The 26,115-nt window shown below is 43.5% G+C and overlaps 2 protein-coding genes and 1 long non-coding RNA gene across 29 annotated transcripts in view; 1 reads left to right on the top strand and 2 right to left on the bottom strand.

Annotated features, from left to right (window-relative positions):
• Window positions 1-7,674, bottom strand: part of Ptpn9 (protein tyrosine phosphatase, non-receptor type 9) — an 81,178-nt gene extending 73,504 nt beyond the window's left edge. Inside the window, exon 1 of one of the 3 annotated variants that reach the window (XM_087560686.1) lies at window positions 6,954-7,674. In XM_087560686.1, coding sequence (XP_087416812.1) covers window positions 6,954-7,016 — 63 coding nt within the window. In that variant the 5' untranslated portion in view covers window positions 7,017-7,674. 3 annotated transcript variants of the gene reach the window in all.
• Window positions 6,763-11,523, top strand: LOC103693102 (uncharacterized). The gene is made up of 3 exons (XR_015627705.1): window positions 6,763-6,847; window positions 8,186-8,283; window positions 9,949-11,523. It is a non-coding gene; the product is annotated as an uncharacterized LOC103693102 (long non-coding RNA).
• The window catches only part of Snupn (snurportin 1), a 43,452-nt gene continuing 25,624 nt past the window's right edge, over window positions 8,288-26,115 (bottom strand). For 5 of the 25 annotated variants that reach the window (XR_015626759.1, XR_015626754.1, XR_015626758.1 and 2 more), the window contains exons 7-9: window positions 22,972-24,288; window positions 20,524-20,604; window positions 18,084-18,640 (exon numbers count right to left, since the gene is read on the bottom strand). Coding sequence is in view for 19 of the 25 variants with exons in the window: in XM_087562554.1 (XP_087418680.1) it covers window positions 8,952-9,229; window positions 11,908-12,052; window positions 20,524-20,604; window positions 22,972-23,049 (582 nt within the window). In the remaining 6 variants the exon portion in view is untranslated. Of the gene's footprint in view, window positions 9,230-11,647; window positions 12,053-16,661; window positions 16,868-18,083; window positions 18,641-20,523; window positions 20,605-22,971; window positions 24,538-26,115 lie in introns of those variants that run through there. The other 20 variants (XM_087562558.1, XM_087562555.1, XM_087562557.1 and 17 more) reach the window with 7 other exon arrangements.

The following is a 26,115-nucleotide window of genomic DNA, read 5'->3' as shown; positions in this document are numbered from 1 at the left end:
TAATAGAACGACAAAATATTCATGGCTTTCATTTTTAGTTTTTTGAGACAGTGTCAGCTTATCTTCAAATTTGATGTATAGTTAAGGTTAAAGATGAATTTCTGATCCATCTGCTGCCTCTTTCTCCCAAGCGCTGAAATTACAGGCCTGTGCACCACTCGACTGTAATGATTATTTTCAAAAAATTTAACAAAATTTGAGAAATTAAAGATGAAAGGGTTGGAGAAATGGCTTGGTGATCAAGAGCAGATACTGCTCCTGAAGAAGTTCAGGTCCCAGAACCCACTTTGGACAGCTCACCACCGCCTGTAACTCCATCTCCAGGGTGTTCTGATTCCTCTCCTAACACATGTGCATGCACACACACACACACACACACACACACACTCGCGCGCGCGCAAGTAATGGAGTGGGAGAGATGGCTCAGGGGTTAAGAGTACTTACTGGCTACTCGGAGTTGGGGATTTAGCTCAGTGGTAGAGCGCTTGCCTAGCAAGCGCAAGGCCCTGGGTTGGGTCCCAGCTCCGGAAAAAAAAAGAACCAAAAAAAAAAAAAAAAAAAGAAGAGTACTGGCTACTCTTTCGTAAGACCCAGGTTAGATTTCTAGACACCCATATGGTGTTGAACAACTATCCATACTTCCAGTTCCAAGGGATCTGATGCGTTCTTCTGACCTCTACAGACAAAAGCATGTACAAGGTGCACATAGATACAGATAAAACATTCACACACAAAATAAAATGAATAAATTTAATAAAAAATGTAAAGTTAAATCTTTAAAAGATAAATGAATCCAATTAATAGTCAGGGGATGTAGCTTAGTTAGTGTTTACCTAGCATGCATAAAGCCCTGGGTTTGACCACCAGCATCCTATAAGATCAGACAAGGTGATTCACCACTACAATCTTGGTACTGAGGATGTGGAGGTGAGCAGGAATATCAGAAGTTCAAGGTCATCCACTTAGAGCCAGACTGGACCACAGGAAGCCTCATTGCAAAAAATCAAAAAGAAAGTGGGGGCAGTGGGGCTAGGATGATGGCTTGGTTGGTAAAGTGCCTGCCTTACAAGCACAAGGCCTGAGTTTCATCCTTAGAGAATACATGTAAAACTGTCAGCCCTGTCTGAGACAAGAAAACCCAAGGGGCTTACAAGCCATCTAGTCGAGTCTAATTGAAGAGCTCCAAGCTAGCAACAATCCTTGTCTCAAAGAACATGGATGGTGTCGTGGTTTGAATGATAATGGCCCACAAAGGGGCAAATATCTGAACACTGATTTTCAGTTGTTGGAACCTTTTAGGAAGAATTAGGAATTGTGCCTTGATGGAGGAGGTGTGGTTCTTCCTGACCATTAAGTTCTCATCTTGCTAGACAATTTTCATAAGGTGGTGAGAAAAGCAAAATGTTTCTGTGAGGTTTATAGTCATGAAATCGGAGAAGTGCAAAGTCACTATAAACAACACAAAGGACTGAAAGGTAGGAAAGAGCCGTAAAGGGGTTTAACTTAAGACTATCTTCCACACGCAAGTAAAAACTGAAAGGTTAAAGCAATGAGGTCAAGGAGAGGAGTTTCCAGAAGCAGAAAGCTGCCTGTAAACTCTGTAGCAGGAGGAAACACAACAAGAATAGAAAGTGTTATACCTGAGGTAGAAACAGTGTGAAGGGCCAAAGAGATGGCTCAGCATTCAACAAAGCTTTCTGCTCTTGAAGAAGACCTGAGTTAAGTTCCCAGCATCTACACTGAACAGCTCATTACCACCCATAACTCCAGTCCCATAGTCTCTGACTCCTTCTTCTAACCTCTGAGAGTACATGTATACACACAGCATATAAACATACACATAAACAAAAACATAAGAGAAGTAAAGTGTGAGAAGTAGCTAAGGCCATAGGCTGTACAAAATCTGAAGAAAAAGGAAAAACTCTTAAAAGGAAGATTAACAATGCATGACTTTCCCACACAAGACCATGGATTCATTCACCAGAACCACCTAAAGAAAAAAAATATAATATCTATTCCTGGCACTCCTATTTGGAAGACAGGCAGGCTGAAGCGAAGATATAACCAGATTTGCAATCTGACTCTAGCTTCTCAAATGTAGTCAGATCAGATAGGAAACGAATGCCATTTCTTGTTGGAGGCCAGAGAGACAGCTCAACAGGTAAATATGCTTGCCACCAAGCCTGACCACCTCAGTACAATCATTAGAGCATACCTAGTGGAAGAAGAAAACCAATTCCTGAAAGCTGTCTTCCTCTGACCTCCTCCTTTCTGCCATAACACATGTGCACCCATACACATACACATACATATATTAAAAATTTTTTACAATAAACTCTTATTAGGATAAGACAGTAATCTAGACAAGGATGATTGTGATGTTAGAGTGACAGCCTAAAGCTCACAAATTCAAGAAATACTTAAGAAAGCCTGATGATACATTTTATACAAATGATACATTTTATACAAGGAATAAGAGCAACAAAGTGTCCAAAATTTTGATTGGCAGGACTACAGAAGGACATACTTAATCTTCAGGAAAGAGTAGTCCTCAGATAGCTATAAAGCAGTTGAAACATTTCCAAAAGATTAACCCACCCTTTGAATATATGCTAGTCCAGTATAATCTCTTATTTGATTACAGAATGGGGGTCCATGACAAAGAACAGCTCGACAGTACAGTGTCTGCCTCAAACATAAAAGGCTCTGGGTTCTACCCCTTTCCACAAAAAAATAAGTAAATAAATAGACATAAAAAATAAGAACCAACTAACCTAACAATTTTCTTTTTCTTTTTTTAAAATCCTTTCTTTTTGGAACATGATTTCATTATGTTGCCCTGGCTGTCACTCAGAGATCTTCCAACTCTGCCTCCCCAGTGCCACCAAGACTGGCCTTAGGAATACCTTTTATAGCCAATGTGTTGGCTCACACCTTTAATCACAACACTCTGGAAGCAGAAGCTAGGGATCTCTGAATTCAAGGCCAGTCTAGTGTTCAGAGCAAGTTCCAGGACTGCCAGGGCTACAGAGAAAGAAACCCTGTCTCACACAAACAAAACAAAATAACAAAAAGAAGAAGAGGAGGAGGAGGAGGAGGGGGAGGAGGAAGAAGAGGAGGGGGAGGAGGAGGGGGAGGGGGAGGGGAGGAGGAGGAGGAGGAGGAGGAGGGAAGACCTTTTATGCTCAGTATAGTGGAGCAAGCCTATAATCCCAACATTCAAGAATACTCTGATAGCTAAGCATAGTGGTACATGTCTTTAATCCTAGTACATGGAAGGAATAAGCAGGGGGATCTCTGTGATATTAAGGCCAGTCTGCTCTACACATCAAGTTCCACACCAGGCAAGGCTACATAAATAAATAAATTTGAAAACCTCATGTTTTATTGAACTAAAATAAGAAACTATTATATTTGTATTTCAACATTTTGGAATGACTAGAAAGTCTGGCATTGGAAATCAGACATAATTGAGAGTTTGTTTTTGTTTGGTTGGGGTTTTTTCCTAGGTCATAGTTATTTAATTTCTATTTGTTCTTTTACAGGGTAGAGAAAGAAACCTCCAGTTACAATACTAATTCTGTGGATTACACATTCCTTTTCTTTTTTCTTTTTTCAAGATAGGGTTTCTCTGTGCAGCCCTCACTATCCTGGAATGTGCTGTGTAGAACAGGCTGGCCTCAAACTCACAAAAGATCCATGTGCCTGTGCCTGTGCCTAGGCCTCTGCTTCCTGAGTGCTGGGATCAAAGGTGTGTACCACTATAGCTGGCCACATCAGAGTATTCTTATATACCAAGTCTGGTAATTATACACTGGTTCTGAGGATTGCATGTCCTTACTTTAATTATTTACTTTTTGGCTTAAAGGTATGGGCCACCAGGCTCTGAAGAGTGTCTCGTATAAATCTGGTTAGCCTCAATCACTACCTAGAGGTTAGAGAGATGGCTCAGTGCTGTAGAGTATATACTGCTCTTCCAGAAGACCCAAGTTCACTTCCCAGCATGTACATCATGCAGTTCACAACCTTCTGTAATTCCAGGGGATTCAATGTCCTCTTCTGAACTCTGTGGACAACTACACTCATGTGCACATGCATACACAAAATTAAAAATAAAAATAAAATATTCAAAACACTTCGCTAAGGGAGCTGGGGATGATGTCGAGCTCTTGATCTTGCCTCTTCCGCTTAGCGCTGGGGCTACAGGGGTTTGTGCACACAACACCTTGGTGAGGCCTTGACACTTCAAATCCAATGGACCTCATGGGGAAATAAGACAGAAAAAGTCCCTTTAAAACAAATCTAATAATAACTTCAAAATCTAATAGGAAGACAGAGTGAGAGCTTGTCTCAAAACACTAAAACCAAAAAACAAAAACCAGTTAACTTGACAAGATCAACCCACTGTTAGCTCTTGGTTCTTCTTTCTTCCACTTTAATACCAAACCAAACTCTTCTCGCCTCAGAGGGACATTTGCTTTATTTTATGACTTGTCTGATTCTAAAATCAATAATAAAGCCAATTAAGATCATTAAAGAATAAAATGAAAAAAAAATGGCTGTCTCTGGGTTTCCTAAAGATAAACAATGCTTTTACTGTTAAAAAAAAAAAAAAAAAAAAAAAAGATCTTTTTCTTTTTCTAAAATCAAGAATGGCAAGAAAATATCAAAAAGGATATTAAATTTTCAGCCTTTCCTGAATATCCTGTGTGACTACATAATATTTTTTAATTTAATTTATTCTATATATGTGAGTACACTGTAGCTGTCTTCAGACACACCAGAAGAGGGCATCAGATCCCATTACAGATGGTTGTGAGCCACCATGTGGTTTCTGGGATTTGAACTCAGGACCTCTAGAAGAGCAGACAGTGCTCTTAACCACTGGGCCATCTCTCAAGCCCACTACACAGTATTTTTAGCCCTCATTATTATGTACTTGCAGGTGTTATAAAGACGAAGGACAAGGCCCCACTCTCGATGAGCCTGTAATCGCGTAGGTGAAAGAAAATGTAAATAAAAATTGCTCTGAACACTGGCAATTTGGTCCTGGATTCAATCCTCAGAACTGAAGAGAAGAGGGGGCACTATAAAGTGGTATATATACTGTGCAATTGACACGTACACCACTTAATATAAAGTGGTATATGTACTGTGCAATAGAAAAATACTCATCTTAAGACCATTTGAGGAATGGAATGAAAGGAAATAATGTGCTAAAAAGAAGTCACTTGATGAGCAATAAATAAGTAAAAATAAATCAACCTGTGGTGTGATGGCAGTGGTGTCAGCGGCACACACTTCTAGTCCCAGCACTCAGGAGACAGAGGCAGGCGGATCTTTGTAAGTTCGAGGCCAGCTTGGTCTAGCTAAACTCAAAAAATTTAAAGAAATGAAAAATCGATCTAACATATTAGTTCTGAGGCATTTCCCAGTCCTGGCAGAGCTCCTTGGCTACCTGCTTGCACTGTCTCACTAGAATTTTGAAAACACCCTGTTGCAGTTCCCAAGATATTATCACTATTTGTAATTATTTTTTAAATGGTACTTTTAAAATTTTTTACCCATTCTGAGTTTATCTAAAATTAATAAGAGTATAATCTAGAGCCAAACACAAACAAACAAAAACACCATTTCCATTTCCACAAAAGAAAAGTCAAGGACTTTTTTAAAAATCAGGTCTTGGGGCTGGAGAGAGCACTGGCTACTCTTTCAGAGGACCTGGGTTCAATTCTGAGCACTGACATGGCAGCTCACTGCTATCCATAATCCAGTTCCAAGTGACTTGACACCCTCACACAGACATATATGCAGGCAAAAACACCAATGCAAATAAAATAAAAATAAACCATAAAAAAGGGTCTTTAAAAAAAATTAAACGAATGTTAGTTTGTCAAAATAGACTGTCTTCCCAACCGATTGCGCTAGCAAATGTAGGCCTCTGAACAAAGGCAAGAGAGTGTGAAATGGGTTATTACCAACACGCCTCACCTTTTCCTCTTTCATTTATTTTATCTTTTTAAGGTACAACCAGATTATGGCCATATTTAAGCACAACCTACGTTTGGATAAGAGCAGTGCCAAGGAGAGCAAGAGCCCAACCCGTAGGGTTCTTAATCTCATCTAGTCCGTGTTTCCACAGCTGGAATATGGGGGTGGAAAGTTACAAGAGTGCTAGGCTTCTCCTTTACTGAAACCCCTCAAATGATAACGCAAGCTACTCCTTTTGGGGAATTTAAGGTCACGAGCTTTAAAAAGGGACAATGGAACTCCAATGTGGGCTTCAGAAAGATGGAGATTGTCAGATGAGGTGGGGGCAGGGAAATGGGGACAAGGGGAAGAGCTTAGCCTGGGAATTCAAAATAGGGAGGTCAAGGCCAGGGACTTACGGAGCTAAAAGGGGGACAGATCTTTCAGGATCTGTCCAAGTAGGCCCGTCACAGCAGTCTGAAAGCCTGAAGGGCTCCTTTGAGAATGTGGGGCACCTATTTTACCAGCGTTACCTCCCCTCTGCTTGAGAACGGAGACAACCACCTAAGAATCCTCCCCCAATTGGCTTTCCTTGCCCTTGAAAACAACTGACCCTCAAGGAAAAGAAAATGCAAAAGCGTCCTAAGAGTAGAAGGGCCTGGGGCAAGCTGTCCTGCAATTATCCAGTGGGGAGCCTAACCCAGTTCGAGGAACTTTAATATTCATTGAAATGGAGCGGCACGGAGCCCTCCCCCCATCCCCGGAAGTCTCCAGGCAAAGAAGCTCCAAGCCAGGGGTCCCACGGCTGCCGGGATGGGCGGGCGACGGCCTGGGGCGCGGTCTCCGGCCCGGGGAGGCCAGCCCGCAGGCCTGAAATGTGAGCAAGAGCGCTGAGGGCCAGGAGCGAGGGGAACAGCGGGGCTAACAGAGGCCGGCCTAGGCCTCGGAGACTCGGACACACCCACCGCTGCGGCGGCGCTTACCTGCTCCTCCTCGGGGGTCAGCTCCGGCGCCATGTCCGGCCGGGGCGCGGTCGCCGGCTCCATCCCGCCGCCGCCGAGGCAGGTCTGGTGGGCGAGCGCCCAAGCCCGCTACACTCGCGCTCCGCTTCTGCGGCCCGGCGCCTCAGTAGCTCTCGGCCGGCTCGCGCATGGTGCGAGCGCCCGGCGCCCGCGGCGGCTGCCAACGCCGCTCCTGCTGGCCGCGGAGAACCGGCTGTCGCTTCCCGCGGAGAGGAAATGCCTATTTGCTTCACTCCTTTCCTCACAGCACCCCTCCTCTCCTGAGGAGGAGAAAGTGCGGGCGAGAAACTAACAGCAGCTCCCGGTCTGTTTGCTTTTTTTTTTTTTTTTTAAGGAATCCACAACTTTTACAGCCCACCGCGAAGGCGCCTGGCGTGAGGCCGTCGGCCTTCCGAGCCGCTTCACTCCGGGGCAGAGCTCGCCGGCGCCTCGAGACCGCCCAGCCCGGGCGTCCGCGGGGATGCGGGCCCTGCGACCTGCTCGGTGGCCTCGCGGCCCAGTTCCTCAAAAGCCGAGGCGGCGACAGGGAGGGCGGGCGCGAGCGAGCGAGGAAAAGGCGTCCCCCTCCCGGCTCAGGGCCAGCGCTGCGGCCTGCGCCGAGTCCGCCCGAGCCCCCCGCGGCTCCATTGAGAAACTGAGCATCTCATTCACAAACAGGCGCCGGGGAGGGCCGGGCCGAACCGGGACGCTGTCCGAGAGGGGGAGACAGAGAGGAGCTGGGAGGAGGGGAGGCTGAGCGGAGCGGCGGGGGAGGGGCTGCGGGGGCTGAGAGGCAACTCCCCTACGGGAGCAGGAGGAAGACGCGACTGTGAGTTAAAAGAATCCCAAATTGTGCGAGGACCGGCGCTCTTCCTGGCATTCATGGGCAGCTTCCACCTATTCATGGTAGTGTCTTAAAGGTTGCCTGTGAGGTCCAAGATGATCAGATGCCTAGGATTTGACAGATAAGCAAGAGCCAGGTTTCTTAGCGCAATGAATGTAGCCTGTAGTCCCAGCATCATTGTAGCTAATTTAAATCCGGTACAAGAAAAAAAGAGAGAGAGAGACATCCTGTATCAGAATTCATTCAGGAAGCCCACAGCCTTTGCAAACTCTTGATCTTACTCTAGCGTAAAGGCAGCAGAGTTTGGATCTCTCAGGGACACTGTGAAAGCAGGGTAGGGCCTACTGTGATTTTTTTTTCATTATTTTAGACCAAAGTTAAGTATCCCAGAAGGATCTCAACAAACCGGAGTGCCACAGCTAGTCTCCCAGGACTGAAGCCGAGAAAGAACCAGAGGAAAGAAATGCTGTAAGTTTTGATGCTCGTCTTGGAGAACTTTTTTCTTTTAAGATTTATTTATTATATGTAAGTACACTGTAGCTGTCTTCAGACACACCAGAAGAGGGCATCAGATCTCATTACAGATGGTTGTGAGCCACCATGGGGTTGCTGGGAATTGAACTCAGGACCTCTGGAAGCAGTCAGGGCTCTTAACCGCTGAGCCATCTCTCCAGCCCTTGGAGAACTTTTTTAAAAACAGGATGGAACCTGACCTCCCTCTTTACTCAGGTTGATTTTGACCTATTGGGATCAAGTGATTCTGGTAACTAGGACTCCAGCACATCCAACAACGGTAGGATGCAACTGCATTTCATTAAAAAATTAATTATATATATAATTAATCACGTAGACCAGGCTGGCCTTGAACTTACAGAGATCTGCTTCTTGAGTGATGGAATTAAAGGCATGCCTATCCCTTCTGGCTCCTCAGCTATGTCAGTTTGTCTTTTGCCACCAGTGGATGAACTCTAGGTTGAACTCAGGAACCTACTCAGGAGTTGGTTTCAGTATTAGAACTGGAAGACAGTCTGTAACAAGTATATTTACTTGCCAGGCACTGCACTATGCACTGGAGTTAAAATAAGACAGTATAAGACGGTGGAAGATGTATCAGGAAGTAAAATAACACTCAGGGGCTAGAGTGATGGATCAGTGATTAAGAATACTGGCTGACCTAGAAGAGCATCTGGGTTCAATTCTAATATGCATATAGTAGCATAGAACCTTAGGGAACTCCAGTCCCAGGGGATCCAACACCCTCTTCTGGGCCCTGAAGGAGCATGTGATGTGTAAACATACATGGGGTGGGGGGAACACCCATGCACATTAAAAATAAAGATAAGGGGTTGGGGATTTAGCTCAGTGGTAGAGCACTTGCCTAGCAAGCGCAAGGCCCTGGGTTCGGTCCCCAGCTCTGAAAAAAAGAAAAGAAAAGAAAAGAATAAAGATAAAACTTTTTACAAATGCAAGACTCAACTAGTACACATATGTAGTCATACTTTTCAGTCTGTTGGGGTCTCTTTCAGTTTATTGGGGTCTTATGTCTACTACCCTTCTCCATCCTAGTCCTTTCCAACCCCCCAACACTAGGTAGGGGAGGAAGGTTAGAGGGAAAGGTGCTGTAGAACTCTTTAGACTACTTCCTGTTGATTAGGAGCATAGTTCCTAGGGCAAGCTCAATCTCCATTGGCAGAGTATCCCAACCAGCAACCAGCAAAAGTCCCCATAATTCCAAACAGCTATCTACAGCTGCCTAAGTCACGCTCCTCCTAGAGCATGAGACAAATCATAGTTATCAGCTGTACCTGGATTAAAACACAAACATCACCTAACATAACTGGATTTTTAAAGAAACCAAAATTCTCACTGCATGCACAACATGCTGCCATTAATATTTTTAAAAGTATCCATTTATCAGCGCATTTATACATAGAAGCGCTTGGAAGAATAGACAGGAAATGTAACTGGTTTTCTCTTCAGAGGCAAACTGGGAGTCTGGGAAGCAGGGCTGAAAAGACTTTAATACATCCTGCTTCCTTTTCAAATTAATGTATAATTTATACACAGAAAAGGTGAAAACAGACGTATACAGCCACATGAGTTTTTTCTTTTTTATTTTTATAAACTGAATAGTCATGAAGCCAGCAAATCAAGATCTAGAGCTTGGAACTGGAGAGAATGACTCAGAGTGCTTGCTGCTCTCTGATAGACTTCGTTCCGAGCAACCACTCCAGACAGTTCTCACCATGGAAAACTCCAGCTCCGGAAGATCCAACACCCTCTTCTAACTTCTTCTTATGCAGACATAAACATAAATAAAACCTTAAGCTGGGTAGTAGTAGCCCACACCTTTGATCCCAGCACTTGGAAGGCAGAACAGCCTGGTCTACAGGACAAGCTCCTGAACAGATAGGCTACACAGGAAAACCCTGTCTCAAAAAGCCAATGAACTATATAAATAAAATCTTAAAAAATAAAATTTTCCCATCTTAACTCTAATGACTTGTATACTACGGCCCACATGGACTCATGTGTAGCCCATAGGGAGCGACAATATTAGATATGGCCTTGCCAGAGTAGGTGTGGCCTTGTTGGAGGAAGTGAGTCACTGGAGGAAGGAGCAGGCTTTGGGGTCTTATATATATGCTCCCACCATGCCTGGTGTAGCAGTCTCCTGCTGCTGCCTTTGAATCAAGATGTAGAATCTCAGCTCAGTCGCCACCTTTCTAAGAGTTGCCTTAGCTATGGTGTCTCTTCACAGCAATAAACAAAGACAGTAACAAAGTCCTGGGGTTGGGGATTTGTCTCAGTGGTAGAGTGCTTGCCTAGCAAGCGCAAGGCCCTGGGTTTGGTTCTCAGCTCTGGCGGTGGGGTTGGTGGTGGGGGTGGGGATGGGGGACCAAAGTCCTATTTTGTTCCCTCCCAGTCACTTCTGCTTTGAAGGGCAACCACTGTCTTGGTTCAGTATAGGTTTACTTATGTATATTTAAATAGTCATTTGGGCTGGGCATTAGTGGTACATACCTTTAATTCCAGCAATCAGGAGGCAAAGTGAGGCAGGTGGATCTCTTGAGTTTGAATCCTACCTAGTCTGTACAGCCCAGGGCAGCCAGGGTTACAAAGTGAAACCCTGTCTCCAAAATATAATTAAATAAAAGTCATTTAAACAAATACGTGTTTCCTCCCTAATAAGGTAAGTTCTCTGGAACTCAGTTGAGGAATTGGGAAGAGACAGCAAAACCAAACAGAATAAGAAATGACAGGACACTCGGAGGCAGCCAAGACCATGGACTAATGGAGGCTCCGGCTCCCGAGTGCCAGTATGAGACAAAGAAATAACCCTCCCCTGCTGCCAGAGTGTGTGGCTGGAACTCTGACTCACTTTGTGAGTGACAAGCAACAAGCAGACTGCAGTGCTGAAAACAGATTAAACCAGAATTTAGAATCCAGTGATTTGGTCCTGCAGCCCTCCAGCCAAAAGTTCTGCAGGTAATAGGAGAGGACATGTTTCTTGGGTAAGCCACTGTGGGATCTAAGGACATTCCCTATTGAGGTGGTGCTTAAAAAAAAAAAAAATTCATTTTCCTACAGATTCCTCTTTAACAACCAATTAATTTATAATCGAAACATTAGCAGTAATGGTAAAACTTGTATGAATATCATGAGATTACAATGGTTTCCTGCTTTAAGTAAAGTTCTTTTTCTTTCTTTTTTGTTTGTTTGTTTGTTTTTGGTTTGAGACAGCTTTTTTCTCTCTAGTCCTGGTTATCATGGAACTCTATAGACCAGGCTGGCCCCCTGAGTGCTGGGATTAAAGGCGTGCACAGCCACACCAGGTTGAAAGATCTTTATTGTTTTCATTTTTGACAGTCTCCCTCTGTAGCCCTGGCTGACCTGGAACTCCCTAGGAAGAGTAGGGCAGCACTAACAAACCTGTAGTCATGTCAGTGCTGAGGTTACCAAGTGCTGAGGTTACCAGTATCTGCCAAGGCGTCCAGCCTGTACTGATTTTGGTTTTGATTTTTTGAGATGGGGTCTCATATAACCCAGATTGGCCTCAGACTTACTTTGTAGCTATTGATGCACAACTACCTTTAAGTCCTGATGCTGGGATCACAGACACACTCCATCGCATCCAGCATTCTAAGGGTCTTCTATCCATCAGTCCACTGTGATGTAAGCCAAATTCGGAGGACCCTTTAGTGCCAGAGAGTGCACAGATCCATAAAACGCAGATCTATAAAATGTCAAGAATCTGCCATTTAATGTAGCAGCGAATAAATGAGGCAAGTTGTCAGTAGATGAATGATCAACTCGTATCATTTCAATAACACCACATAAACCAAAGAAGAAAGAGATGGCAGTGCCAGAATGCTACAAACCACTGGACACAGAAAGACAGACTGTTTCCACATACTACAACTTTGACACTTCTGCTCAGTGATCCTGGAACACCTGCAGTCAGCGATGTAGCTACCCACAAAATTCCTGCTGAGATGAAACTTGAACCCAAGCTTTATAACTCAGTCTACCAATGTGGTAAGGAAAAATAATAAAGGATGCCGTTTAACTGAACGAAAAAAGCTTGTGGGTATTTCTAAGATGCAAATGTGTGTGCAGACATACAGACAAATAAAGGAAGTGTGCTAGAATTGTTGCTGATCATAAGCTCAACCCAATGTTTGGAAATGAATGAGACACAGAAACTAAGTGCAAAGCTCCTAGTTGGCTAACTTTGCTCTTAGAGAAAATTCTTAGAAGGACCAGAATCCAAATGCCCATCTGGCTTGGGTTTGGTTTCTTTTGGGGGCCTCACTCTTTAGCCCAGGCTGGCTGGAATTCAAGGCAATTCTCCTGCTTGGCTACCTAAGTGCTAGGATTGCAGGCATAGGTTGCCATGTTCCCCTAGGTTTGTTTTGAACTAGATAGTCTTTTTCTGGGGCCTGTTTTTGGTTGTGTTGTTATTGTCCTTGTGAGATGGGCCTCCTATAGTTGAGAACTCCCTATCTAGCTGAGAATGACCTTGAACTCCTGATCCGTCCTCCATGTCTACAATGCTGGGATTATATGTGTTTATGTGTGTGTGACCACATGCAGTTAACTACCATCTGTTTTTGTCTGGTTGATTTTAGATTTTTTTAAAATTACATTTATCTAACATGTGTGTATGTGTCATACATGCCTGTACACACCATGCATGAGAAAGGACACTTTCAAGAGCCAGTTCTTCTAGTCGACATGTAAGTCCTAGGGGTGGAACTCAGGTTGTTGGGTTTGATGGCAGCCCTGTATCTCACTGGCCCCAAAATACCATCTTTTTTTGAGACAAGGTCTCCATATGTAGAGCTCTAAGTAGCCTAGAACTCTCTATGTATACCCAACTGGGCCTTGAGCTCACAAAGATCCACCTCCCCGTGACTCTGAGGTGCTGGGATCAAAGGTGAAGGGTGTATGCCACTAAAGCTGGCCCAGCTTCAGTCTTGGGCTAACACAATCAAGCATGGTATGACTATCCTGCTCCTACAGATCTCAGACTACAGATGGACTGATGAGGAAAAACCTGGGGGCGACAGAATGACCAGCAGTAACTTAGTGACAAGTCACACTGTACATACACTGGAATAAACTGACATTGTATTTTTACCATATCTCCCATAGACACTGTCCTACATTATTTTCAGCTGGTTGTGATAGCATAGGTCTTTGATTCCCAACATTCAGGAGGCAAAGGCAGGCAGATCTTTGTGAATTCAAGGATATTCTGGTACACATGGTGAGTTGTAGACCAGCCAAGGGTTCAAAAAGAAAGAACAAACCTAAAAAATTAAATAATTTTTATTTATCGTCTAATCTCACCATAATACTATAAAGGATAAAATAATAAATTTCATTTTACAAAAGATTTTTTATGTGTGTATGTATACACATATATGGCAACACACATATACACACATATATAGAAGACCTATATTACCAATATAGACTCAGTCATCTAAAACAGAAAGTGGAGACAAATTAAGGAAGATACCCACCATTGACCTCTGACCTCCAGATGTATGCTTATGTATGCACATGTGCGCACGCACGCACATGCACACACAAAAGTCACCAGTGCCAAACATGCTGGCGCACATCTGTAGACACAATACAGGTTGAACCCAAGTTTGACTCTCATCCTCCATCCAAAAAAGAAGGGTGTTGGTAGAGTGCTTGTCTAGCATGCAGTAGCCCAGAGTTAGATCTTGATTCTCAGCACTGTATGAAACCTTGTAGCAGAGTTCAGAAGTAGACATAGGACTAACTAAAATTTCAAAGTTGAGCCTGGCATAGTGGTATATGCCTTCAATCCCGGCAGAGGCAAGCATGAAGTCCAGGCGGACTGTGAGTTCCTAATTTTCCTTTCTCTTCTTCTTTCCAAATGCTGGGATGACAGGTGTGCATTCCACCATAGGCCAAGGCCAAGGTGAGGTCAGTGGCATAGCACACACACTCACACACAACCTCTCTCTCTCTCTCTCTCTCTCTCTCTCTCTCTCTCTCTCTCATACTTTTATTGATTTAGGAATTTCACACCATGAACCCCAAGCACACCCACTTCCCACTCTCCCAAGTCTTCTCCCCACCATTGGGACACACACACACATACATACACACCAAGTCCAATTTGTGTTGCCCATATACTCACTGGAGCATGGCCCATCTCCCAGTGGCCCACCCCTTAAAGAAAACCAAGTCCTTCCCCATCCACAAGAAGCCATCAGTGTGGAGAGCTACACTCCAGCATCCTTATCACAATGTTTAAAAGTTCTCTTTGATAACTTTCTGGCTAGGCTATAACTTTGTGGGGTGGGGTAGGGGTTGTCACATAAGCCTTCCATTTCCTTCTTTCTCAACTGAATCTATAGTCATCAATATATGGCTGGCAAAAGTAGCTCCCTTGTCCTTCAGAAGCATGGACCATGGCTTCCACGTGGTCTCAGTGTCAGCAGATGCCACTGACCTCAGCTTGGTCTCCTGTGGCAGTACAGACCATAGACGTCAACCCAGCATCTTCCACAGGCCACAGACCATGGATACTAACTATCATAGCCCTTGGCAGCAGCACAGGCCACTCACATCAACATGGCTTCAGGCTGTAGCACAGGCTGTATGGCCTTTATATGTTAACATGGGCCAGTCATCAGCATAGACCTTAGCTGTAGCAGGACCATGGACCCAGACACAATTCTTGGTGGCAGCACAGACTTGGACATCACCATGGCCTCCGGTCATAGTGTAGGCCACTTATATCAATATTGAAAATCTCTCCTTTTAATCAAATTCATATAACTAAATTTATAGTAGTTGTTTTTTTTAAGTCAAGCTTATTTTTTAAGATTTATTTATTTATTATATATGAGTACACTGTAGCTGTGTTCAGACACACCAGAAGGCATTGGATCTCATTTAAGATGGTTGTGAGCCACCATGTGGTTGCTGGGAATTGAACTCAGGACCCCTGGAAGAGCAGTCAGTGCTCTCAACCGCTGAGCCATCTCTCCAGCCCTATAGTACTTGTTCTTAAAAATCTATGGCAAATTCAAATCACCTAGAGAAACATAAGTAAGGGGCAAGTGGTTCCATAATTCCCAAAAAAGTATGGCTGGGAGACATACTATTATGTATGACCAATAATACCAGTACCTCGGTTAAAGATATTAGGAAATATTTATTTCGACAATATAAAATTTTGTTTGTTGTTAAATTTAGTCGATACATGTTTTGACTTCTCCATGAATCTGTCTCCAGAGTGGGTGGTTTGAGGAAGTAATCCTTACAGGTTTATTTTGGGTTTTACTTATTTATTTTTCAGATAGTGTCTCACACTATAGCCCTGGTTGGCCTCAAAAGCATGGCAATCCTCCTGTGTCAGCTTCCTAAGTACTGGGATAATAAACATAAGTCACTATACCCAAAGCCCAGGTTTACTTGAAACCAGGCCTTGTCAAGTTTATTTCTAAACTAGGGACTTATTACTAAACCAGGCCATGCATGACACTGACATGCACAGTCCCCAGATTGGATAATGCTGGCTGCTAAAAGTCAGGGCCTGCTGGCCAAGGCATACAATCCCAGCTAGTTGGGAGGCTGAGAGTGGATTGAAAATTCAAGGCTTTGCCTGGGCTGAAATGCAAGTTCAAGGGCAGCTTGCAGAAACTAAATGTCTAATGTTTCTACATATTCCTGAACACAAGGAACACTACTATATTCATATTGCAAACCTGACCCTACTACTAGAAAGACCTTCTGTAGGCAAATGCCTGTATCTGTAGCTAGTGGGCTCTATAACTGGGTGAGAGTAAATGCAGGGTTCTCCCTGCCTGATCAAAGCATCATATGCCGAAAAGAGCATATACTTGAGGAAGTTCCACCGGATGCACTGGTCTGTGGCATCAGGCTCTGCTTACCCACTACTTCTGGCCAGATTTCTCTTCAGAACTAATTAACTCAAAAGGACCACTGAAGTCCTAAGACCTGCCCTGGATTCCCTTGAAAGTTTCTTCACAGGACACTATTTCTGTTGAAGGGAACAATGATGTCAGTTTGTCCAGTAAGAGCAATCCTGGTGTTGGCCACAAGTCAAAGAAATTTATTCTAGATACTACCATTTCGTTTTCAGACTCCATTTAATCATAGGGAGAAACCAAATTCAAGGTCCGTGGCCCTAAGGTAGCTGAGGGCTTCCCTATATAGCTGAACAGCTTTTGTTGTAAACAGTTTTCTGAGTCCAGACATCTGCCTGATGCAGGCATCTCAAGGACAAGTTCATGATCCCAGGCCTAGGAAGGATCCCATTTCTCCAAATGTTTTCTTTTAAGATTTTTATTTATTTATGTATGAGTGCTCTATCTACATATACACCTGCATACCAGAAAAGGGCATCAGATCAGATCACATCATCAGTTGTGAGTCACTGTGTGGTTTGCTGGGAACTGAACTCAGGACCTCTGGAAGAGCAGCTAGTACTCTTTAACTCTCCAGACCTCCAAATGTTTTCTTAATTGTCTGTTAACTGGTAAAAAATACAGAAATTGCTGTTACGTAAACCAAGGTGCATAAGTTGCAAAAATGCATAACCAAGTGTCTATTAGGCCCTAATTATGTGCAGCTGCCCCACTCCTCTGCCCCCCGCTTCCCCACCCCCTATCACTCTGAGCTCTGGGTCAAATGTTTAAGAGAATGAATCAAGGACCTTGAGGCCAGGTGCCCTGGATACGGTCCAGTCTCCAACAAGTACTCCCTTGTTTAACCCATAATGTTCAATCAGATCCTGAACTGGGTGCCTCCCAAGAGTGCTCAGAAAATTAAGCTTTCCTACCTGATGTGAGTTTTCTCTGCCTCCCCTCTGAACCCAACACTAGGAATGTGGAAGTCAGTGTTGGCTGCAGACTGGGGCCATAGGTCCATAGGCTCACTTTCTGAACACAGTGAAAACTAACTGGTCGACTTCAAACACATCTCTACTTTCATTGCTGATGAAGAGCTTTGGTTCATACATCTTGCCCGAGGGCTTCTCCTTAACTTCCTTTCACAAAATCTCCCTCTGCCCTCCAGCATCCTCTCCCCAACTCTCCACTCTTATTTTATACCACACCATGTTGAACATACTTGATTCTGGACAAATCCCACCCTGCTCTAGGGAAGTGCCCCTACATACTATGTAACTCTTTGAAGACCTGCCTTCTTACTGGTTTGCAAAGTATACTAGGTCCCTCCCCAGGGCTCAGCCCGGCTATATCCTCCTCTGTGAAATCTGCTTTTCCTTTGTCCCTAAGCTCTGGACACTTTCTGCACTAAAGCAATCACTTCACCACACTCTACACAGTGTAGGGCTTTTTTCTCGATGAATGAGGGGTGCCTCAAGGACTTGTCTGCCTCTATAACCTACATCTCAGAGGCCTAGCACAAAGTTTATCTCCTGAAAGGGGCTCTAACATTTCGGAAAGTAAATGAACCCCATTAGCATTTTATCTCTGGAAAGGTCTAAACAGTAGAAAAAATCACACTTGTTTTCTCAGAAGAAGGAACATATTCAAATACCAAGAATTGCAGTTCCTGGTAAGACCTTTCAAAAAATGGCATTACCAATAGCAGCAACTGGAAACCAGCAGAATGTTTGAATGCTAAAAGGGAGAAATGGGCCAAGATTTGAACAGTCATGCTACAGGCATCCTAGGGAGTTGGGGAAGGTGGAGGAATTTTCTGAATCTGAATAATCACAAGCAAACTTTTTCTTAAGAATCACATATATTTACAAGGTGGACTAGGATATACTTAACACATCAAGAGATATTCATATCTCTCTGGATTCCAACTCCATCCGAAAGAGACCCACCCCCAACAGTCTGAGCCAACGTTCCAGACGGGGGCAACCTGTTTTTGGCAGCATGGGTTTGGGAAGTCTGCTCTGAAGTGAGGTCACCTATGGCTATCATCACTGCCCTGTGCCCCAGTCTTTCATGGGTTGTCCAGTTTAGCTGTCCATGAGGCTCTCAGAGCTGTGGGGAGGACTCCTCAGCTTGGGAGTAGACAGGTGCTCCAGCTCATAGTGGCCATTCTCAGAAGCCTTGTGTGTGAGTTTCTCCTTTGTGTCCTCCTGACTCCTCTTGTGCTCAATAATCTGTTGGAGCTGGTGCCCAGCATATTCTGGCTTGGTGGTCAGAGGACCAGCTGGAACAGCTACACCTAGAATATCTGACACCATGTAGGGGCGCAGCCAGCCCACCAAAGGGGTACTCCCCGGGCTATAGTGGGTCTGTTTGTGGTAGAAGAGCAGTCCATCTACCTATAGGAGAGAAATCAGGAAGCATAATGACTCTGGGCCACATATTTCTAGGACAGCTATTCAGCTATATAGAAGCTTGTGGACTTTCTTTCTTTCTTTTCTTGGATCTGTGGGAAGCAAGGTCTCTTTAATATGTAGCCTGTCTATCTGTCCTGCCATGTAGATTAAACTGGCCTTAAAATCACAGAGATCCACCAGCCTCTGCCTTCTGGGATTAAAGCAGGTGCAACCATGCCCAACCAATTTTTCCTGTTTTATTCTGAGTCACTACCAGTAGAAAAAAGACTTCTTGTATCTCACATGCAGTTTCTTCAAATAAACAAAGTGCTGGGGCTAGAAATGGTGGTATACACCTGTAATCCCAGAACTCTGCAGGTTGAAGCAGGTAAGATCTCAAGATCAACCAGACTGAGCTGTAGAGTGAAGCCTTATCCAACAGGAGGGGTTGGGGGAGAAGATTTCATAACAACACATGCGTACTGCTCTGTGACAGGATGCTTTCCCACTCACTGATTTCCCTTCTTACCCATGCAGAGGGGGACTCAAGAAATGGTGTTTCTCACCATACAAAGTTCTAAGCACAACATAAAGACAAAAGTATGAAGCAGGAATTCAACCTGAGTCCTTGTCCTCTGACACCACATTCTGGACACTTTATACCACCCTGAAGTCTCAGTAGCAAAGCTGAGTTCCTTATAGGGGATAAAACCAAGAGATACGGACATTCCCACCAAGGCAGCAGACTGAGCACAGGAACAGAATGGTCCTTTTCAGAGGCCCTGCTTCCCAAGCTACTGTTGCTGCCTAACACACACACATACACACCCCACCCCACCCCAGCCCCTCCCCACCTCAGCCCCTCCCCACCCCAATCCACCCCCCTGCACCACCTCCCTCTGCACCCCGCACCACCCCCCTGCACCACCCCACCCCCCTGTACTACCCCACCCTACCACCCCCCCCACCCCTACTCCACCCCCCCCACCCCCCCACCCCGCACCCAGACTGTTTGGAGCCATATTCTGGGAAACTCAGTTTTTCTAAACGGGAAAACCTCCTACAGCCCATACTTTCTCTTCTGTGATTCAATGACTCACCCCTAAAAAGCATTTCTTGCCACTGGGATGTAAGGGTTATAAATAAAGACAGTGTTCTTACCACCTTCTTAATTGACTCCCAGAAATGAAGCAACTTAGTCTTTGCCATTTCCTTATCCAGGAAGCTGTTATCCTTTACAAAATTAAATAATCTTCAAACAGAAACTTGACTGTGACTAGGCAGAATTATAAAAGGGATGATGGGCAAAGAAAACTTTGCTTGTTAAATCAAGAGAGATGTTCTGAGGATGATAAAAGACTATCTCAGATCCAGGAGTTCCTGGGAACAGGAGATTGTCAGTGCTAACACATGACAAATAGGGGCAAAATAAATGAGTCAGGCCTCCCAGCGTGCCACTGACTAGTGAACACTGTTATCCTAGGAACTATGCTTCCACCGAAAGAGAACCAGAGGTTCAGCCAGCAACATGTGCCTATGTGCCTAACGTTACCTCCAGCCATGGCAGTCAAACAAGGGGCCTGATTCTTGTGCTTATGGCAAACAAGTCATACAATGATGATCTGGGATAAAGGAAATCTTTCTCTTCTCTCAGCCTCAGCTTTTCAGGGGATGCTGGGGACTATGACATTCTGGTGTTCTGACTTATTTAGTAGAAGCACAGCTGGGGCTCCTGGAGGGCAGCAGCTACATCATCTCTTTAGAATTAATCTTTAGCTCTGTTTTCATGCTAAGACAGAAAAATCAGAGGTTCCCTTAAGACTGCATATACACAAGTCTCCTTGTATCCTACAATCACTCAGAGCACTAAACAATGGTTTCATTACCTCAAAAGGAAAATCCATAGACAGCACCTTGCACAGGCTCTCAGGGGTACACGGGAAATTCTTAAGCCCCACAAACTTAAACTGAAATATAAATTAGAACAAAGAGTTAGTACATGTTTCAAATGATACTGGCTCCAGTGACTGAAAAGCTTTATCAAGTAAGTTTTCCTTCCCAGCACTCAGGAAACTGAGTCAGGGGAATATCAATTTTATGTTTCAAGGTCAACCTAAGCTATCAACCCTGTCTTTAAAAAAAAAGAGGTAGGGGTTGGGGATTTAGCTCAGTGGTAGGCTCAGTGGTAGAGCGCTTGCCTAGCAAGCACAAGGCCCTGGGTTCGGTCCCCAGCTCCGAAAAAAAGAAAAAAGAGAAAGGAAAAAAAAAAAGAGGTAAGGAATAGGAAAAAATTATTGGACCCCACTTCCAGGACTCTGAAAAGCCCAGAAGTATATATTTCCCCAAGTCCCAGTTACTACTCACAGAGATCTGGGCTACACTGATTTACTAGCAAGCCTCAGGCCAGCATGCATTACGCAGAGAGACCCTGTCTTTTTAAAAAAAAAAAAGCTAATAGATTGTTGTATAACAGTTTCCTCAAGATTGAAACATTCCATTCATCCTGCAGGGAAGCTCCTTATGCAGGAAGATGGACAACTCAAAATAGCTTCAGGAAGTCCCTGAGGTTGACCAGATTTACTTAAGCCCTGCTCTGTGAAAGTAAGCAATAAAGGCTGAACATCCCTTTCAGAACAAAGCTACAAAGGCAGCTTTGGGACCAGACAGCTATCTGGAAGAAACAGAAACCACCCTGGCTGCCTGAAACCTGGTTAGACCAGGGTCACTTGGAAAGGACATTCTCCAACCTGTTGAGCTACTTATGGGTACTCCAATTTCCCAGCTCTTGTGAGCTGTTTCCCATGCTGGAGTGGGCTTTGGTGATGCAGTTGTCTTCGAATCATTTCTGCTGCTATAAGCAACCCTTCACCTATTTTCTTCTAGGAACCCCAATAGAACCACTGCTTCACCATGTTGGATGTTGGTGAAATCTTACTTTGGTCTACCATGGGTTCCCTATCTGGGGTGATTAGATGGGTATAGTGTCTCCCCGTGAAAAGTTTTGTCATACCACATAGACACAGCTCAGTGCTAAACATGTATGAGGCTCTGGGTTCAATTATGCTACACACACTCACACATGCACGGCATTTTATAGCAAGCATCATTTACTAAGTGTCTTAGCATAAGGATAAAGCTGTGAGGAGTTGTGGCATATACATGCTTCTTATAGTAACTGTTGATATTACCCTTTACTTTTAGAGATGGGCTCCCACTCTATTACTATGTTGTCCAGTCTAATACCAGTCTTGGAACTCCTGCTTCCTCAGTCTCCTATGTGTTATGATTACAAGTATGTATCAGCTCTCCTAGCTTACTAGTGCCATTTGAAAATAAAGAAAAACAGTAAGTAAGGCTACTATCCTTATAACTACATTATTATTTTTAATGGTGCTAGGGACTGAACCTAGGACTTTACACATGCTAAACAAGTTCTGTACACTGAGCCACACCTCCAGTCCTTACACTAGTAATTATTAAACCCACACACAAAGTTCAAATCTGGATAACTATTAAACCCATTGACTTACCATTATAGAATGATAATATGCTGCCTCAAAGGATAAGCTCATCAATCAAGAGTGGTGGCTCTGGGGCTAGAGAGATGGCTCACTGGTTAAGAGCACTGCTCTTCTAGAGGACCTGGCTTTGATTCCTAGCATCCACATGGTGGTTCCCAACCAGTCTGAGGAGATCTGATGCCTTCTGGTCTCAATGGGCACCAGGCACTCAAGTGGTAAAGACATATAGGTGGGGGAAACACCTTACACATAAAATTATAAAATAATTTTGGGCTAGGCATGGTGGTGCACACCTTAAGCCCCAGCACTCAGGAGTCAGAGGCAGGCAGATCTCTGTGAGTTTGAGACTGGTCTACAAAGTGAGTTCCAAGACAGCCAGGAATATATACACACTTCCCCCCCCACCCAACCCCCCAAAAAAAAGAAAAGAGAAAAGAAAGAAAAGAAGGGGGCTGGCTGGAAAGATTGCTCTGTGGTTAAGAAAACTGACTGATCTTCTAGAGGTTCTGAGTTCAGTTCCCAGCAATCACACAGTGGCTCATAACCATCTGTAATGGGATCCAATGCCCTCTTCTGGTGTGCATGAAGACAGCAACTGTGTAGTCATGTATATAAAATAAATAAATCTTTAAAAAAAGGAAAGGAAAGGAATTGTGGTTCATGCTTGTAATCTCAACACTTGAGAAGCTGAGGCAGGAAGATCAGGAAGTCATAGCTACATAGCCAGGTTCAAATCAGCTTGGACCTATGAAACCTTGTCTCAAAAACAATCAATCACACAAAAGAACTCTGTAACTGTAACAACAGCCTTACGGGATTAATCTTGGTTTTCTCTCCAAGTCCTTCTTCTTCTGGTAACTTTGAATTCATCCAGTAGAATCGGAAATCAGTCTGCCACAGAAAAGGTTGAGTAAAAAGATAAAATATTGTTCATTTCAAACTTTTATTCTCATTCTAATACCACTGACTTCTAAAGATCTAAGCCCTGCTGTTGCTCTCTCCATTTCCATTTATAACCACAGTTTATCAAGTCTTTCAAGGTTTTAAAAGGTGTGTGAAATGAACAGCATTGTTTATCAGAAACAGTTCCAGTCAGCCCCTGCCACAGTGAGAATGGCACAGCCGTTTCCTGCACAGTTTGCACTCCAGAAGAGAGCTGTGGGAAGAGGACTCAGCCACAAGACATTTGGTCCTAGGTGTTGGCAAAGCAGAGAGCAGAGGTTCTTCAGTCCACGCAGCGGTTCTTCTCTGAGCAGCAACAGAGCAAACAGATAGGAGGCAAAGCCCAGAAAGTGGACAGTGATACAAGTAAACCTGAGACACTGAGTGACCCTCCTGGTACCTGTCAGGAAAAAGTAGAAGAAAAGCCACCCCCTGCACCCACCATAACCACCAAACCTGTTAGAACTGGACCAATCAAACCTCAGGCGATCAAAACCGAAGAAACAAAATCATAAAGGCTGTGGTTTATTGAGGGTGGGTGGGCAGGGAAAGTGAAGTCAAATAATGCCAGCAGCCACGGGGTGAAGTGATCTGTGACACTGTCCTGTGAGATACACAAGGGGCATAGAGCATTTTACACTGACAGCTGCTACACCGATTACAACAAGGCTCCACAGGCTCGCACCTCCCGTGTAACATCTGCATCTTCGGTTGGTTTATATACAAGTGTGCAAACAGTCTGTAAGTGCGCACAGTTTAATCTTAAGGAGCATGAAACACCAGAAGTAGGAGAAAAGTGATAACCACAGAGTAGCTCAGCTGGACACTGGGCAGTCCCATTGCCCCATCAGCTGTGGTTCTTTTGCTCCCTTGTGTTCTTTGGATATGTCTATGGCATTTCTAGGCTTGAAAGTAAAATGATGCTATCTGGTGCTGGATAGAGGAGCCTTATTTTTTATTATGGCAGCTTGCTATTTTTGTAACATGGTGATTTGGTTGAACACAATAAAGTACAGTAGTAACTGATCTCCCCTTCTTCCTGGATGAGTGAGCAGATGATTAAATGTTGGTGTCAGCATCCTTGAGCATATTCAGATGAGCTTCTGCTTCTGTTGAAAAGGATGCTGTGTTTGATTGTAGTCCGAAGCTTTGAAGCACTACTTGGCATCTCCTTCCTTGGAGGTCTCACTGTTTAAACGTAACAGATTTGATAGCTTGTTGGTAAGGTGAGGTCCAGCTTGTCTCCACTAGGTCATCTTCATGTGAATCCGGTGGTTATACGGTTTTGTTTTAGGGATATTTCATTTTTTTAATAACGGTTTTAGCTGACATTCATGGAGAGAATGAATCCTTAGAACTGTGCCACTAGTGAAAGGAAATCCTGTCTAGAGTATGTTTCTTTACAAAGCTGTGTCACACCATCCTTTGGGCCCTCTGCTGGAAAAGTAGAATCAAGTCTCAAATAATGCCTTTTAAATTGTATCCTCTAGTATTATAGAGGTAGGACAGTACTGTATCATACCTCTGTGGATGTAAAATAGCTTGTACCTGCTTTATGATATGTAGTAGTGACCGTGCTTTATCAGAGCTGTTTTTAATGATGTTGCTCAGAATGTTTTCTTTCCAGATGATGATTGAGAAGCTAATTTAAAAAAAAAAAATGGTGCCAGGTACCACAAGAGTAACAGAACTGTGCTGTTTTCTGGGGTTTTGTTTTTTTACTTTTTTTTTTTAATGGAGTGTGCTGGATGTCTCTACAGTTTTGTTCAGATGACTGCAGAACCTGGAAAAGCTGTTGCTGCTGTTGATGCATAACACACTGCTATTATTGGTCTTTTTATATAAATATAAATATATATATACAGATATATAATTTGAATTTTTGGAAACTTTAGCTGTGCTGTCAACTTTGGAAAAAAGTATCCCCGTTTACTGTGTTGAGTTGGCACTGTACAGAAATTAACAGCCATATTGGTCTAGAAATGTTGAACTTAAGTTTTTTCCATTTGTACAGGGGTAACGCACTGTATTAAATATGTAAGGTCTTATCTACGTGGGTTTGATTACAAAAACTAATAAAGTATTCTCTAAATAAAAAAAAAGGTGTGTGTGTGTGTGTGTGTGTGTGTGTGTGTGTGTGCGCGCGCGCGTGTGTGTGTTTCAGATGGCAAAATGGATCAGTGGCTAAAAATGCTTACCATGTAAACCTGATAACCTAAATTAGATTTTTAGATTCCACACTTGGAAGACAAGAACCCTCATCTAAAAGATATTTGGCCTCCATATGCTCTCATTCATTCATTCATTCATTCAAACACATCACACACACAATAAGGATAAATAAAATTATAAAACATATTTTCATTGTTTATATCATACACAGTACTATATTACACACAAACATTTTTATACAAGTACATGTTATAAAGATCTTTTTCTTTTAAAATTTAGCAAAGCTGCCAGACATAGTGGCTCAAACCTGTACGAGTTCAGCATTTAGGAGGTAGAGGCAGGTCAGGTCATCCTTGACTACACAGTGAAATCAGCCTATACTACATAAGGTCAGTCTTGACTCTACTCTCCTTAAAAAATAAACACTTAAAATGGCTAAGTATGGGGGCTCGCACTTGTAACCACAGCAATCCGTAGTTTGAGTCAGAAAGACCACAAGTTGGAGGTTATCCTGGGCTATACAACAAGATCTTATATTTATTTAGTTAGGGTTTTTGGCGGGAGGAATAGAGTTGGGGGGAGGAGTTGGTTTTTCAAGACAGGGTGTCACTATGTAGTCCTGGCTGTCCTGGAATTTGCTCTGTAGATCAGCTGGCCTCAAACTCACAGAGATTCAAATGCCTTTGCCTCCTGAGTGCTGGGAATATAAGGCATGCACCAATACATTTGGCTATATTTATTTTTTTTTTAATTTTTTTTATTTACTCATTTATTATATATAAGTACACTGTAGCTGTCTTCAGATACACCAGAAGAGGGCATCAGATCTCTTTACAGATGGTT

The sequence above is a fragment of the Rattus norvegicus genome, chromosome 8, assembly GCF_021556685.1.
Source record: "Rattus norvegicus strain SHRSP/BbbUtx chromosome 8, alternate assembly SHRSP_T2T, whole genome shotgun sequence".
Taxonomy (NCBI): Eukaryota; Metazoa; Chordata; class Mammalia; order Rodentia; family Muridae; genus Rattus; species Rattus norvegicus.
This window is presented reverse-complemented; position numbering and strand designations above follow the sequence as displayed.